An 18,222-nucleotide genomic window follows, 5' to 3' on the forward strand; every position below is an offset into this window, starting at 1 on the left:
TTTTTGTAGAAGGGGGATGTTGAAATGGGGCGGTTGGCTCATTTCCCCTTACCCCCTTTTCCATGTTATTCTGACAATTGGAATGCAAATGGCATATACACCCTCCTAGGTCTCAGAGGCTCCACAAGATCTCTTTTAATGTCCCTGCTCCTGGGAGAGGGATCTACGAAGAGCACTGAATACTGGATCAGTCCGGCAATGTATTACTTCAACATCTCCCCCTCACCCAAAGCACTGGGATTGCAGAGCCCTGGAAAAACCTTCACTGTGACTAGAAACTAGACCTGCTGATCACAAAACTACACCCCCCTTGCCCTGGTTTTTTCCTTACGTGGAGAGCTTGAAGAGACTTGTATCCATTTTGGAGTCATGCTGTCTGCAACTCTATATCCCTCTGAATCCTGGATATTCAGGAGTGTTCACATTTGGATTTGGTCTGCTTCAGAGGAGTTTTCCTTGGTTTGGGCATCTGTATCTGTCCAAATCAGCCCAATTCAGTTTGAGATTTGGCCGAATCCAAAGCACACCCTTAAACTCTAATCCATTCATTGAGAACAATCCCCCTTTCACCGTCATTCACTCCTTGCATGATGCTATTTGGCTGATGTGGTATTCCCAGCTGATGAATGGGTTGAAATATTGTGTACAGCACAGTACTGGGGCTATGCCTCAATAGAAGGTCACGTGCTTTGCATGCAGAAGATGCATGCAAGAAGGTCTAGAAAACAAGCTTACCTGAAACTGTGGAAATCCACTGCTAGCCATTGTCAACAATACTGGGCTAGATGGATCAGTGGTCCGACTCAGTCTAAGTCAGCTTCCTATATTCCTAAGTGTGAACAGGAGATAGACATCTCCAGAGATTTAAGAGTAAGTAATGGATATGAACTGTCATTAGTACATATAAGAACATAAGAAGAGATCTGCTGGACCAGACTAAAGGGCCATCTAATCCAGCATCCTATTTCCCACAACGCAGCAGCATTCTCCTGCTGTTAAAAAGCAGCCTTATTTCAAGTCAGACTATGATCCTGTTGGCACGGAACAACAACCCTTGGGGTAATAGGTTGTCAAGGCTATGCACTACTTCTGCTTTGCATCCAGTTTAAAACACACACCCAGTTTAAAACACACACAGGTTTGTTTACTGTGACATCCATGTTGAGGGAGAAACAACCCAGAGTTTGAACCTGTGGTTTGTTGTTTGGTTAAAACTCCCTCACCAACCCAGAGTGCCAGGTTTGGGCATCATGGGGCATTCTTAGATTGATTAACAAAGCAGATGCAAAGCAGAAGCAGTGAGGAGGCAGGAGGCCATGCACTCACATGCGGCCCTGACAACCCATGGTCTGTTTGTCTATCTACTCCGTATCATCTACCTGGACTGGCAGCAGCCATCAAGGGTCTCCAGCAGATTTTTTTGCCATCCCGTTACTGGATCCTTTTAATTGGAGATGCCAGGGATTAATCATGGGGCCGTATGCATGTAAAGCATGTGCTCTGTCACTGAGCTGTGGCCCTTTCCCAGCAACTGGCATATTACTGTCCTCTGTGTGCTTATAGACACACACATTCTCTTTACACTTTACAGTGTTCAGTATAATCAACAGTAGTACACGCACAGCAGACATTACTGTCACATCTCTGAAGTGTCGATGTTGACTGGTGCCAATTGCATCTATTGTGACAACACACACAAACACACATGCAGTATACCATGCTATTTTGAAAATTAATGTGTATGCTTTTTTATTAAGTTCACTTTCTCAAAGAATAAGAGCTATATATAACACAAGAGAGTGTGTATTTATATACAATGACTAACCAAATGTTTTGGCTTCCATCTTCTTTAGCTGCTCTGATGTGAAACAAAGGGTACTGTAGCCAAGGTGGCCACGTTGCTTTATGACTTCAATAATTCTGTTACGTTAGTCACTGCAATAAATATAAGGTATTGGTGATTAACTGCATCTTTCTAGGATCCAGAGCAAACTTGTCTGAAGTGGTGTTTGAAGCTTTAAAAATCTCTCTCTGTGTATATATAAATTATAACAGCAAATAACGAAATGGAAGGGGGGAATCACAAATTTTTAAAATTATTATTCGGCAATCCTAAACACAATCTGTACCACTGAGTTATTGGACATTTGCATCTGTCCTGTTCCTTCTGTGAGCCCCTTGGTAAATGTGTCCATTGAATAATAAAGCCAGAACTATATATAGAACGTATGGGGTGTATTAATGTTGACTTGTCCCTGTTCCTGTCAGCTTGTGTTTTGATCTGGTAATCACTGGCAAAGTAATGAAGTGATAGGAATAACATCCTGATTGTATCCAGGTGCCCAGAACAAGGCAAGGGCAAAGAAGCTATAGTAACAGCTTGACCAAAGTACCCATTGAAAAATATGAAACATAAACCACTGTTTTTAAAGTATGTCCCTGTATAATGGTGGGGAGAGAGAATCTGTATAGACTCCCATTTATGCCCCAAATTAGCTTAGGCCACACCTCCTGGCAACATGTTTCATATAAAAGCATTTGTATTTTATTATGCTTCTCCATGTAAAAATTGATAACTTTATGACCAAAATATTTGCCTTGCTCCACAAAGCCTAAACATTACGGTCAGCATGATTTTCTTGTTTATTTTTTGTATTAGACAGTCACGTCTATACAAAATGATTTTGATTGTTGAAAGTGAATATCGTAAGAAGTCTGTGCATCTATCGTGAAGATTGATTGTTCCAGATAGTTGTATTACAATATCAGAGAAGGTTACAGAATGAAATGAAGTGCAGTTATTTTAAACCTGAAGCTGTGTACCAGAGTATACAGTAGCTGAAAGGAAATGGAGAAAGCAAACCAGGTTGTTAGGAAAGACTGTTTTATGAAGAGATAGTTTTATCTTGAATAATCATTTTGCAAGGGAAATGGGAGCAGTTTGTTGGCTGCTTAACGTGACTCTAGAAAACAAGTGGAATGTTTAGAAGACAGTTGTTTAGAGGTCCCGTAAAAATGACAGTGTGTACTTTTGACTGCTGTGCTATGTTGATGTGGACACACAATCCTATTGCATGCTAAGAGCTGTTCCCACACATTATATAGCAATAAATGTGGGTTTGCCATCAAGGCACGTTCAACAGGGAGCTGCATTCAATCCTAGTTCTGAATGTACCTGTATGCTACATGCATTTTCAAACACTTGTGTGTCGTATTACAATTTTACTTATATACTTAACAAAAATTAATGTGTGTTGGGCTGCCCTCCATAAGATTGAGGTTCTATGCAGTTATCGGAAAACAATATGACCACTTGATTCTCAACATATATGAAGATGTAACACATGTGTGTTCTAGCTCATGTAAATTGACAACCTGCTTTGAGCCTGCTGTTCATATGGTGATGTATGTATGAAGAATGTACACATGACAGTGTCGTGTTGATTTTTTTCATAGCTCCCTTGTGTGCAGCAACCTTACGATTTATATAATTCTTCAAAACTGTGTGAACTCAGGTTGGATTGAGAAAACCTCACACTGCATTTTTTAAAAACATTATTTAGAATGGGGTGTAGAACCAAATACATCTGAGGATCCAAATACATCTGAGGTCTTGATCCAGTCCTCCAGTGTTCACCCACGTGGCCATCCCTCTTTCCCCCGCCCACTGGTCTCTTGGGGTTTCCCAGTTTTTGTAGAATCCCTGCCCCCCATTCTAAAAGGTTGAATGACTGTCATTGGTTTAGCTACTGGTATGTTAATATGCTGGTGTTTGGGCCCTGCCCCTTTTGTCCCGCCTACCACTGGACTGTGGCCCCTGAGAGCTTCACCAAAGTTGAATTTAACTCTTGGGCTGAAAGTGGTTTAGCAGCAATGCTTTAAATAGGCTGACCATATGAAAAGGAGGACAGGGCTCCTGTATCTTTGAAGTTTTATAGAAAAGGAATTTTAGCGAGTGTCATTTGAATGCATGTAGCACCTGGTGAAATTTTGTCTTCATCATAACAGTTAAAGCGGCAGGAGTCCTGCTCTCTTGACCAGATACAAAAGAGAGGAGGGTACCTGCAGCTTTAACTATTGCGATGAAGAGGGAATTTCACCAGATGCTGCATGCATACAAATGACACCTGCTGAAAATCCCTTTTCTCTACAACTGTTGAAGATACAGGAGCCCTGTCCTCTTTTTCATAGGGTCACCCTACTTTAAAGACACCATGTGACAGGATCCACAGAGAACTAGATATATCTGAAGGGTTAGTCTTTTGTCAGCCTTCAAACATTTTGGCAGCAAAATGCATGATGCTCTTGTGCATGGTCACATACCATATGGTAGTGATAAACTCACTGCAGACTGAAAAACATATCAGTCTCTCCTCGGAAATGTTGTATTTAAGGGGCTGTTTGCACATGATGAGTCCCATTAGCCACCCTGTCCACAAGGTGTGCTTCCAGGCCTGCCTGAGTCCCATATGCTAAACATACATAAGGGCAATAGGATTGCTCTGTGTTTTAGTGCTTACTCTGCATTTTAACACCCGATTTCTAGGGTTAACAATCCCCTGAGAAGACTTACGTTCACTTATTATTATTATTATTATTATTATTATTATTATTATTTATTTATATAGCACCATCAATGTACATGGTGCTGTACAGATTACACAGTAAATAGCAAGACCCTGCCGCATAGGCTTACAATCTAATAAAGTTGTAGTAAACAATAAGGAGGGAAAGAGAATGCAAACAGGCACAGGGAAGTGTAAACAGGCACTGGGTAGGGTGAAGCTAAACAGTATAGAGTCAGAACACTTTGTGCATGTATGTCCTATTCTAATATTGCCTCAAGCAGAGCAAGTGCCTTGTGACCGAGGTGGGCACAATCCTCTCCCCCCACCCCCGCCCCACATGCTTAGGGTCTCTACACTCTGAGTCTGATGTGGACGACTCCTGAGATGTAGAGGTCCAGTGGGGAAAGACAGCCCACATAGAGCTGCCCCTCTGTTGTCACATCAGGGTGGGGACCTTTCCCACTAGAGAAGAAGATCTCGTAGGAGTTTAAAAAAAAAAAAAGCTGGGGGAGCCTGCACAGCTTGCAGATTTATCTTTACAGAAGGAGAGCGCAGCTTGCTGAGATGACTTATTTATTTATAATACTTAGATACTGCTTAATGGGGTAAAATCTCGAAGTGGCTCACACTAAATTGCATATGCAACACAATAGAAAACAATATAAAAATAATGAATCCAGACTGGAATGAGTAGAGGTAATTATGAAGAAAACTATCTAATACGTTTACAGCATAATTGTATTCATGTCCACTGAAAAATAAGCCCCATTGAGTTCAGTGGAGCCCACTCCAGTCAGTAGGTATAGGAGTGCAGCCTTAAAGTGTTACATGGAGAGGATATGGAAGAGGTTCTGAAGGATAAAAAATTAACTTGGTTAAATTATTGCCCCGCTCGTGCTCTTCGCTCCTCTGATGCCATGTTTCTCGCCTTCCATTTTCTTCTGCTGCCCCTTACGCCTGGAACGCTCTTCCAGAACATTTGAGAACTACAAGTTCAACCGCAGCTTTTAAAGCTCAACTAAAAACTTTTGTTTTTCCTAAAGCTTTTAAAACTTGATTTTGTTCTGACTTTATACTGTTAGTTTTACCCTACCCTGTGCCTGTTTGCATTCTCTTCCCCTCCTTATTGTTTTATTATGATTTTATTAGATTGTAAGCCTATGCGGCAGGGCCTTGCTATTTACTGTTTTACTCTGTACAGCACCATGTACATTGATGGTGCTATATAAATAAATAATAATAATAATAATAAGACCACCTGCAGCTGAAACATCACCACTCTCCCAAGCAACTAGAACAAGCCTGGGGGTGAGAGAGATATCGGGCTGAACTCATGTCCCCTATCCAGCCCCATCTATACCCTCTTATAATATATGTCTTAATTGGATTTAAAAACAAACAAATTTTACAATCCTATTAAACCAAATACTTCCAAATTGTAGCAAAGACCTCTAGTATAATAACTCAATTGTATTCTGCAGGTATGGAGAGAGTTCCCTGACAGGTTGGTTGGATATCCAGGTCGCCTGCATTTGTGGGACCATGAAACAAATAAGTGGAAGTATGAGTCAGAGTGGACCAATGAAGTTTCAATGGTGCTCACAGGGGCAGCATTTTACCACAAGGTAAGATATGATACCAAAAGCAAACTATGAGCGTGTGACATGAATCTGAAATGGTGGTTTTGCATTTGCATGTGGCTAAGGGAAGACCAGTTGTGGATGGAAGAGGTTTTATAACACAATGCAGGTAGCAGTGATCATTCTCATATGTGCTGGGAAAGACAGGGGATCCAGAAAGTGACTGCAATCTGTTGGCTACCCTTTTGATAAATTGCCTGACAGTGCCGTCCTTACAGCATCTGAAGCATGGTGCACCTTTTCCATTTTCCTCATTGCACTCGTAGTTTCTTGATCATCATAGAACAATCTGTTAAAATATGTGGATGCAGAGGCTATCCTCTGAACTAACAACTATAATGCTGAGCATTTAAAGCTACTACAATGTAGCATAAGATTAATCTCAAGAGGTATGATGTTATAGGTGTTGTAATAAAGGAAAGGGCTGATAGGTCTGCACATGGTGGCATTTTTTGCCTTTGAATGACAGATGTGCATACCACTGCATTCCATATTTTCTTTAATACTTTGAAAATCTTCTCTATTTCAAAAGAAGTTTGTTTTGTGGCACATGGGCAAGTCTGTTTAAGTATCTCAAATCCAGCCTTCCATAGGCATGTGGAGCTAGTTGTTTGGTTCTTTGAATCTAGGCCACTGGCACAGTTACAATTCTCAGAAGGAGTTTTCCAGAAATATTTTGAGTAGAATGTATGTTGATGTTGTATTGATTTATCTGTGTAATTGATCCAGTAAACTCAGATTGTGTCTTCTGGTTAGGCCGCTAACCCTTTTGCAGCAAATGGTTAGTGAGAGTGTTTGAACCGTGGCTACACCATGGTTAGGAATGGTTCACACGACACGCTAAGACTTGGTTCACACGACACGCTAAGCCACAATGTTTCACTCAAAATGCTTAACCACCGTGGCTTATCGTGTCATCTGAACAGGGTCGATATTTCTAATAATGACTCACTCAGTAGACTTAGGCATTATCTATAACCAAGCAGGATATTGCACTATGAAAGCAGTATGAAAGCAGTATATAAAAGGCAGGAGCCACACCAAGCAGGATATAGTGGTATGAAAGCAGTATATGCCCTGTGTCAATGGGCCCCAACAGTTGTCAGTGCATTTCAATACTGCTATAAAGCAGTAGTGTGGCTCCTGCCTCTTATATACCGCTTTTGTAGTGCAATATCCTGCTTGGTGTAGATTAGGCCTTATCTAATTCAGCATAGGTTTAAAAAAGCAGTAATAGTAATATAAAATACAAATAATCAATTAAAAAATAAGTCTATAAAACAAATGATACATTAACACAGTGGGCTGATTTGCACGATTGAACAGCCCATTGTGACTAATTTAAGCCATTTTGGGCTGAGGTGCATACAGGCATGTTCAGGCAGCTATTTTGAGTATTCAGTGCCCAGCCACTGCTTGTCATTCGTGTTATGTGAACCTAGGGATGGTGGATTATGCAAGATTTAAACAATCGCATAACCTGTGGTCTATTGTTGAGTTGTTTAATCCTTGCATAACTCATGGTCCCTGGCTTCGCACAACATGACAAGTTGCAGCCAGGGATTTGAATATATAAATTGTGCTCGGTATACCCCACACAGTCCATGTTGGCTTAAACAACTCACTGTGGGATGTTTTGATCATGCTAACTAGGACAGTAAGATTTGCAGTAAAACCAGGCACCAGCAAGAACTAAAATGACAAAGTTATGCTGCTTTTTTATTATATTGATTGTTTTAGGCTGCAGTCACATAACCACTTTCATGGGACTAAGCCCAATTGAATTCAGTGGAACTTAATCCTGAGTAGACATAGGATTGCAATGTAAATTGTTGAAGGCCACCCAGACAGCAATTACTGAAAGGACATGGTATACATTTTTAAAAAATAGTTTTTGTGTAAATTTCCATTAATTTTAGTGGAACTTGTACTGAACAAGTTCCCAGTGGAACCTGCCCATCACTTACTCTCATTCCAGTTTTAAGTTGCTTGGTGTTTTTTTTCCTTGGTCTAGAAAATCTGCAGTTGCTGCAAATGTGCATAAAACTATATTTTCCCTTCCTATGCTATTTTTACAATTTGCAGTATTTTAACTACTTGTACACTTACAAAATGCCTGGGGACATCAAGAACTGGGTGGATGCTCACATGAATTGTGAAGACATTGCCATGAATTTTCTAGTGGCCAATGTTACCGGGAAAGCAGTTATTAAGGTAAGTTTTTTCCCCCCTTCAGTTGTTCTCTCACTCTTGCTCTCAGAGTAGATAATGTTGCAGTGCCATTAATACTTAGCTGCATATGTAACTTTAATGAGTAAATTTCTGTGTCTCTTTTCTCATTTACTTCTGAGATGATCTCACCTACTTGTAAAGGGCCTAAACACCTGAGATCTGGATGCCATTTCGGCAGTGTAGGGTGTGTGTTCTAATTGTTGTGATCATTCTGGCTAGACAGATGTGGGAGAGAGCAAACTAGTAAGTTAAACCATTTTTTTTAAAAAAATGTCCCTGAATAAAATTAAGAGGGGAAAAATCCATCCCTGTCTATCTCAACTGCAACAGCTGATTTATAGGAATGTTAATTGCAAGAATGTTAATTGCAAGATCAGTTTTTAAATGAACTTTTATCCCTGAATTAATTTCCTGACATGTTTCAACACATTTTTGGGGGCCTGGATGTTCATTTTGTCTGCTCGTTTCAAAGCGTGTCAGCTCAGAATGAGATTTAGAGGCCTCCAGGCATTACTTCAATTAGCAAGGTCTGCTTTCCTGCCTGTCCATCATCATTTACTCAGACCGGTGGTTGCGTTTCCTAGAAAAGCCTTAGAAGATAAAGCATGTGTGTTTGCTGTGAGAGTTTCTGAACTGTACAAGGGCAGCGCAGAGTAATTTGGCACCTCAATGCAGTTGGGAGAGCATTGCAGAGTTTGCCAGTCAGCTATTAAGTGAGCAAAGTGTGTCTGTTGGATTAAGGTTACAGTGAAGTATGGGAAGCTATATTTCATCGCTCTTATGGCTGCAAGAACAAATGGTGTTTATACAGGGACCTTGGCAGTGAGAAAACAGTCATTAAACAGGAATTAAGGAGCTTGTCATCACCACTACTTTCCACTTACAGAAGGCGAAACCCCTCCAAGCCATTCTTTTATTGGGCCACTGTGAGCTGTGCAGTCAGCTAGGCCAGATGGAGCTAAATGGCATAGATTCCCGCCCCCCTCCAAGGGTTTGACTTACATTGCAGATATGTGCAAGGGCACTCGGCAGCATTTCTAAGTAAGGGGATTAATATCTGTACTATGGACAATGTTGTTCTCATGCTGACTTCGTACAGGTGACCCCCAGAAAGAAATTCAAGTGTCCAGAATGCACAGCCATTGATGGGCTATCGCTAGACCAGACACACATGGTGGAAAGGTGAGTCTCTCATCCTTGCCCCCTTCCAATGCTTAAATCTTAGTTTCTTTGAAATTAGAACCAACTTACTCATTGTTTGTATTTACAAAATATTTTTGCGCAACTCTAATCTGCCAAGGCAGTTTTTGCACAAAGCAGGAGCTATCCATAACTTCTGCTGAAAGGTTAGCTCATTGCTTCCCAAGCTCAGCAGTTCTGTGGTTTTAAACACACACATGTACATTTGCATGCATCGCACAAACATTCTAGATTAATAAAAAATTAATTGGGGCACTCCTTATCTCTAATGGAAAGGCATGTTATGTCAATAATGCAGATAATCATTGTTTTCAAATAAATTAAGGTGATGACCTTATTTGGAGTGACAGAGAAGCAGGGACTAAATGTTTATATGGGGAGAGAATTATTGGAGCCCTGATGATTGAAACAGCAGTTTGGTGGTACAGACTGAATTAATATTAATGTATTATTTTAGTCTGAAAGCACTATTTTAGTTTGACAGCATTGTCTAGAAGCAAAATATTTGCAGTATCACACACTTCTACATGCCCCTCTGTGTATTTCCTGTACATGCTTCATGAAATGACTCCATTAAAAGTATATTTTACTACTTTCCAAAATAGAGTTTAGTGGTGCGTAGGCCATGCCATTGAGGCGGTTTCAGCAAACCTTACTTATCAAAGCCATATAATCATGAAACAGGAAAAGTACGAAGAGTAACTTGAAATGTGTGCTTGTAAGCAAGAGAGAGTGGGAATGCCATGATGCAGAAGTCTAGAATTATAGGTGCTACCTCCAGTATCCAAGGCAGTAAGCCTGTGTGCACCAGTTGCTGGGGAACATGAGTGGGAGGGTGCTGTTGCACGGTGTCCTTCTTTTTGGTCCCTGGTCGACAGCTGGTTGCCCACTTTGTGAACAGAATGCTGGACTAGATGGACTCTCAGTCTGATCCAGCATCAGGGCACTCCTTATGTTCTTATAGGTGATTACAACAAATTATATGTATGTGGAAATGTTATCATATTTCAAGCTCTGACATTTTGGGTAGAAGGAGGCATCAGGTCAAAAGGGAAGTACTTTTAGTAATGATTTGCCCGACACCTGTCATTATGGTGTATCTCTCTCTTGGTTGCTTGCAATATTACAATGGGAATGTTGTATTCACTTTGTGCACTTTCCATCTCCACGTTTTACTGAGAATTCAAGAGGTCACTTCTGAAACGGATACTACCATAGCCTGTAGGAACGGCTGATTTATGAGATGAGATTAAGAAAAGTATATATAGCCTGAATAAGAAATTGCTACATAGGTATAAGTCTTCGGGCATTTAAGAGTGTCAACACCAAGCATGGTGCTAAGTTATTTCGGGTGGCATGAGGATATATACTGTGAAATAAGGGGATTACATTCAGGAAAAGCTATCAGGAAGTACTACTTAATCATGCTATGGAACAGTTTCCAAAAGGAGGTGATGGATTCCTTGTGGACTTAAAATGTGCAATGAACCATCTCCTGTTTCTACAACAAGGGTTGTCAGACACTTTCATTGTGAACCTGTCAGAGAAAGAACTGAGCCCTTTCCAAATGTAGCAGCATCTACCACATTCTAACAAGGCTCGTCTAACTAGGGCTGTTCCACATTTTGAGAGAGAGAGAATATGGCAGAAACGTCTTCAGCCTTGTAGTCACAGATGAGACGACATTAAGTTTGGGGGATTTGAGGGTGAGGACTGATGGGTGAATAGTCTCCATTTTCATGTTGTTGTTGTTGTTGTTGTTTTAATGTTTATATCCTGCCTTTCCTCCAAGTTGCCCGAGGCAATGTACATGACTTAGGTTGAGAATTTGAGACTGGCCCAAAGTCACTCGTTGAGGTTCATTGACAAGTGAGGACTAGAACCTGGGTCTCCAAAGTCCCACAGCACTCTGAACGCTACACTTCAACGGTGCTTGATTTAATAACATTACTTAGTGGTCAAAGTGTCACAGTGTTGAATCCTCTTAATTTTCCATCTTTTAGATCTGATGTCTGACTTTTCAAATTCTTGGGTTCAAATTCTCTAGTCCTGTAGTATTAAATTCCTTGCCAGCGTCACTTCCACAACATATCTGCGTGAGAATAGTGATATGGGGGTGGGGGGTGGGGGAGTATGTGTGAATACACCTTTGGTAGTACCAGTATTGTCTCTCCCATCAGTTTGTGCTGATGCCTCATCTTTGATCCAGATGTGCCATGCCTTAAGGACAAAGAGAACATTTGGCTTTAATGTCCATTTGTTTTTCAGGATGCCATTTAATTATCATTTATATCATAGCTTTTATCATGCAGACACCTGCCCTCCCCAAGGAGGAGATCAAGTTGAAATTAATTTCACACAGGATATTAAAGAGCTACTGTACTAACGTTAGGGCTGTTTGTTCATTTTGCATATGTGGAATTGAATGTTTGCTTGCTTCTGAGGCTTAAGTTTATCATCCCAGTGTTCTCTGAGAAAATCTTGCAAACCTATGGGCATTAATGACTTCTAATGCAGAGGACAATTGAAAAAGGTTCCTGTAGCACTAGAACACACTTCCCCAACATGGTGCCCTCCAGATATTTTGGACTACAACTCTCATCACCCCTGACCATTGGTTATGCTGACTGGACTTGATGGGAGTTGTAGTGCAGAACATGTGCCAAGTTAGGGAAAGCTGTTCTAGACAACAGGGCCCTTATTTCCTGCAAAGCTCTCTAGACCTCAATGACAACTGTTCCTTGCCCCCTCATCCTATTGGCCACTTCATTGTAATTGCCACATGCTTTCTTTCCTTGTGTCACCCTATTCGTTGTTTAATATATCTTCCATCAGAATGTTAGCTATTTGACATTGATCGCTCAAGTGTGCTGGAGAAAGGGTAGACTCCTTCACCCATATATAGGAAGTCAGGAGTGCATGGAGCATAAGGTGAAACGACTATCTAAAGGAGGGATTGCAAACTTATGACCCTCCAGATGTTTTGGCCTACAACTCCCATCAACCCTAGCCAGCCTAGCCAATAGCGAGGGAGTTGTAGGCCAAAACATCTGGAGGGCCACAAGTCACCCACCCCTGGTTTAAAGCCTCCATCAACAAGTTTCTTGCTACTTTTTGCTACTTTTTAATAAATTTGTTAATTTTGTGGCCAATTAAAAAGGGAAGGATCATGTATCCATGTTTAATATGCTACTTGTGGTTTTTGGATCCATTTTACATGCTCATTGCAATTTATTGTGCCCAACATCCAGCTTCATTTACCTTGATACCTACTAGACATCAGAGTTCTAACAATTATATTCTTTAAAATATTTTTTCTGTTTTATTTCTAACACCATTGTGTCTTATGGAGGGCGGTAAGGTAGAGTAAGAATCCAATATCCTTTTTGGAAAAGTGGATACTTTACTTCACTTAAGTTGGACAATGAAAATAAACCAGTCAGTTTCAGGTTTTGGTTTTTGAGAAATGTTGTACTTTAAGCTTTCATGTACAATCAGTCCTGTAGACACCATAAAGGAAATACTTGTTTATTTTATGGAGAGGGGAGGGAGGACTCCTTCTCCAGTGAGTTTCTTAAAATAAAATAAAAAAACTCTCAAGAAATATTTCTGTATGCCTTTCGTTTCCTACATGCTTATTTTTGCAAGCCCTACACTGAGCCAAATTTGACCTGACAGTGGCTCTTTAAGAGATATGTTGGCAGCTAATCCACTCTAGTTTACAGCATGTACGTTGCGTTAAGAATGTCTGGAATTCTGGCAGGGCAGGAATAGGGAAGTTTTGACCTCTCTGTGCACATATGCCTCTGACAGCATCTCCTTTCTCTATTGCTGTGATGAAAATGCTTCAGTCAAAAAGCTTCATGACTTTGCCAAATCCTGTATGGTGTTGAGACTCCACCTCCTGTTTGCTACATCTGACAAAATGGACCCTAGCTCATGAGAACTTATACCATAATAAATATGTTAGATTTTAAGGTTCCACCGGCCTCTTACCTGTATTTCCTACAACCTACTAACATGGCAACTTCTCTGGAATTTATCTCCAATTTGCTGGTAGCCCATGTGGATAAAATACTCATGTTATTGTGAGCTGGATAGTGGGTAAAATGTTGCAAAACATACAGTGGGACAGTCCTATTACTAAGCAATGCAATTGTTGTTTTCCCCCCAGGTCTGAATGCATTAACAAGTTTGCCTCCGTCTTTGGGACTATGCCTCTGAAAGTGGTGGAGCACCGGGCAGATCCAGTCTTGTACAAAGATGACTTCCCTGAAAAACTGAAGAGCTTTCCTAACATTGGAAGCTTGTAAAGAATAACCACAAGGCAAACTGAGTATTGGAATCCAATACAGAAACAGCTGTTGGTGCTAAGAAAAGAATCCAGTCTTGGAGAAATGTGCCAGGGTTTATTACGGAGAGAGGGGTCAGAGACTAATGTTCCAGTGCTGGTATAATTCGTGCTTCTTACACAGAGCACAAGACTCTTGATGGAGGGCAAAGCAGTGCTGTGATTGTACTGAAATGCCAGATAAATATTTATTTGTTCCATACAAATTACATGCAAACAAAGAGAAGCACACAATATAGAATCCTTGCCTCACACACAACAGGATTTCCCTCCTCTCTCTTAGGGCTACTGGTTGTCATTTAAATTTCGTGGAACACATTTCTGGCCCCCTTGCAAGCCACATTCCCTGTTTACTGCACAAAATTCCACCTATGTGTAAGGCTAGCCTTTTTGCTCAGTGAGATTAGAAAAGAAAATTGCCATGACATTGGGTTCATCTGTATTACAAGAAAAATATATCCATTGGAGAAGAATAAAGTGGCAACCACTCTTTTTTTCACATAGATATACCTGTTCATAGATGGACACATTTCATGTTTTCCATCACATTCATATAAGAGAAGATGTATGGTTGACCACCTTCATACCAACACATTTTAAGTATGTGCAATGAATATTTCAATCTTGGGATGTTTTTGATACCCCCTTTACCATGCTGGAAACAGTTCAGCTGCACATGGTCATAAACTAGCACAACATCTTAAAAATGACAGTTTGTACTTTGGAGCTATTGTGTTCAGATTCCAAAATATGTTTCCGGAGGGAGTTGGATTGTATATGTGTGTAGTACATTGATACTGAATGGAAATCAATGATTTCTATCCAGTTTATCTTCTGAGAGTTACCAAAGGTTGGTGATTACAACTCACTGCCACAAAATAATTAAAATCCATTAAGTAATCAATTTATGCTAAAGTAAACATGAAAGTTTGAAGAACATGTGCCAGGAAATTATGAGGGCACAGGTCCCTTAGATTTCAAGATTCACTGTCCCATGTCACACTGTAGAAAATAGTTTACCATGAATTGAAAACAGCACATGTAAAATAGTTCATGTGATGCACCAGTATGAACTGGTTTGAGATATGAACATGCAAGCTTTTGAATTAAACAGAACTCTTCACTAGAAGTGAATTGGAGTAAACATGGACATATTTATTTTGCTTTGCTTTCCCTTGGACCAGCACAGCAGCAGCTGTGTAATACCAGAACTAGAAATAATTAACATTTGTTTCTCTATATTTTATTTCTCTATATTTTAAGTTGGCCTGAATAAAAATAATCTCTTGATAAATAGGCTGATGCACATCTAGAAGATGAAAGAGTTTTCCTCTTTGCACCAGCATTGTAATGTTTCAGTTACATGAATTGTAGGAAATCTCTTTGAGGCCTATTCAACTTCCAGAACATGTTATTCAGTCAACAATGTCTGCTCATGTGTTTTGTCCAGTTTCAAACTGCATGGTGCATGAGAGAAATCTTCAGCCTCCTCCTCTGAGGCTGAATTGATAAAAGAAAGATATATGCCCACTCTTTGACTGGAGCATCCTGGTAAAAATGTTATTGCTGCCTATCAAGGTGATGCTGAACACTAGCTACAAGGGAACATTACAAATTATAACTCTCAGGGAATTGTTTATAAAGTAGGCTGTCTCATTCAGTAAGGAAGATTTTTTAAAGTACGTATTTTTCCCTAAACTTTTTGCAGATTACATTCTCTGCTATGTTCTTGACTGGAAACTTTTATCAGGTGGTGTAGAAGTCTCAATAAATTACATAACATCTGGGGCTTTGTTTTGAGTTACACAGAACTCTTCACCAGAGGCTGATTTGAATAAAACATCTCACCCTAACTAAGGCTGCCCCTGGAAAGGGTGGGCTCCATTCTCTGGGCTCCATTCTCTGGGCTCCATTCTTGCCAGTGGATTCAGTGACAAACTGCAGTGGGAGGTACTGTCAGATGGAGGCCATCATCACCCTGGTATGGAATGTTATTTTTCTGTCAATGAAAGCTTGAGCTGATCAATCTAACTGCTTGTTTAATGTAAGTTAAACAATAGATGATCAACACCAATCCTATGGTTTTATAAATGTTTATATTCTCTCAGCTGACTCCAGTGTTTGCATCCCTGCTATGCATCAGACTGTAGTTAGTTACCTTGATGAGTTATCTCGTCCTCATCCCTTGTTTCTTTGAGCTCAACACTGCTCAGCTGATAGTTTTACCTCTTCATCTTCTAAGTTCTTGGGCCTTTGCTCTCTTTGTGTCTGTTTTCCAATGTCAGCTACAACAACAACTTCCTCCCCACTGTTGATTGTGCAATTTAGTGCTAAGCTGGTAGTACAAAAAGCAGGAAGCAGTACCGCAGCAAAGGGACAATGCTGTGTCAGATTTTGTGCAGTTTCCTCATAGCCCATTGCTTTTGAAAGTGCCCCTACATTTCCCCCTCCAAACTTCTGTCTGCTGTTTGGACTAGCATGGATCAGCATAGTCATTGGAGTAAACCCATACAGTTTGGAAGTGTTCAATGTGCAGAATCAGTGTGCCTTGAACTGAAGAATTCTTTTGTTTCCAGAAGGGTGGTTATGCCAGTACAATATTACACAAAACTTGCCCTTCATCTGGAATTTAGCACATTAGTGTATACTTCCCTAAAGACAATATATGCATAACTGGATATGTAGTTGTAACAGCAGCTGCTAGTTTCTTAACTTGAGGAAGAACTACTAGATTTTCAATAAGTGGAATTCTAACTGGCAAATGGAATCTGGTGACTTAGCACCATTTTGCACATGACATTTTTAGAGGTGTTCATCTAGGATACTTTAAGTGTGCATAAAATGTGTAAAATGTGAATGCAGTAAACATGTTTGCACACTTGCCAGGGAGATGTAGTTGGGCACAGAAAGTATTTGTCTTGCCCCTGTGTACTGTGAAAACAATGAGAAGAAGTCTGAAGTATCCAGTTGTACTCACCTAGATTCCAGAAGCATTAAATGAACAACACACTCTGTGGTCTTTGCTAAGATGATGAAACCTCAGTGAATGTCCCATTTTAAAAAGAAAGTCTTCAAACAGTAAAATGTGATACATGCATCGTCCTAAAACATTTCACAGCTGCTTTTATACAGTAAACATTTGTTTTTAACTGTCTATTACCATTCTGTAATGTAAACATTGTCCAGGGACCACATTTCCCAATGTGTGCGTGTAAATTCATTTTCTTTTTAAAAATAAATGTAACATTTATAAAAGCAATGTTCCTGAGACAATATACTCTCTTGATTGTGAGCATTACTACCTTATCAGTTCATTTAGTGTATCAACTAATATCTTTTTAATAGGGAAACTATTTTAAAAGCAAAATAGATGCCAAAGTAAGCTTTTTTTATTTTAGTTGTAGCTAAACTATTTATGGAGCCTGTAACAGATCCATTCTGATGTTAAGCACACACACATGAAAGCTCTCCATGGAATCTTCTAAAAACAACCTTTTCGCCAATTGTTTGTGTCCCTGTTATAAATATTGTTTGTGTGTTTCCGCAAAACACTGTCAATTTACTATGTATACCTATGCAATTAAATCACCTATTGTTTGTTAACTGTGTGTCTGTATGATAGCTGAAACACACCAGGGTCAGCACAGAGAGCTTCAGCACTTGCCTCCAAATGTTGGTTATTCAGGCATGCTATTGATTTCTAAATTCATTACACTAGTATGCATCAGAACTCTCTGAGGCCGAATCTACATTACTGTAGCTGTAACATTATAGATAGCTCTGGATGACATCAGTGATCACGTGATGTGTTCCTTATAATGTTATACAGAAAGGTTTTGTACTGTTTTACCTTTCGTTGTAACACTTCTGTGTCATTAGACTTCTTTCAATGTGCTCCGTTGTTATGATGTCTTCTGTGTCGCATTGCGAAACTAATGTCACATGATCCCTCACCGGGCTTCCTGTCTGATGTAACTTCCTCTACGCGCCTTCAGTAACTGTTGTTAGAACTGGTGAATGGAATCTTTCTCATTTTTTGAACATTATTTCCGTGGCATTACATGCAAAGTACCTCGGGTAAAAAAATATATTATTATTTTATTAAAGGATGCGCATATGCACATCCTTAATTTAATTTTTTTTAAAATAAATTATGAGCATGTGCACATCCTTTAATAAGTTAAAAAAAAAAGTTTTTACCCGAGGTAGGTTGCATGTAATGCCACGGAAA

General features: G+C 39.9%; 1 protein-coding gene across 2 annotated transcripts in view; it reads left to right on the forward strand.

Moving 5' to 3' along the window:
- EXT2 (exostosin glycosyltransferase 2) overlaps nucleotides 1–17,250 on the forward strand; it is a 126,134-nt gene extending 108,884 nt beyond the window's left edge. For both annotated transcript variants that reach the window (XM_063117444.1, XM_063117443.1), the window contains exons 11-14: nucleotides 6,050–6,193; nucleotides 8,294–8,422; nucleotides 9,540–9,622; nucleotides 13,815–17,250. In XM_063117444.1, coding sequence (XP_062973514.1) covers nucleotides 6,050–6,193; nucleotides 8,294–8,422; nucleotides 9,540–9,622; nucleotides 13,815–13,953 — 495 coding nt within the window. In that variant the 3' untranslated portion in view covers nucleotides 13,954–17,250. The remainder of the gene's footprint in view (nucleotides 1–6,049; nucleotides 6,194–8,293; nucleotides 8,423–9,539; nucleotides 9,623–13,814) is intronic.
- Nucleotides 17,251–18,222: the final 972 nt, after the last annotated feature.

Source organism: Elgaria multicarinata, chromosome 2 (assembly GCF_023053635.1).
Source record: "Elgaria multicarinata webbii isolate HBS135686 ecotype San Diego chromosome 2, rElgMul1.1.pri, whole genome shotgun sequence".
Lineage (NCBI taxonomy): Eukaryota > Metazoa > Chordata > Lepidosauria > Squamata > Anguidae > Elgaria > Elgaria multicarinata.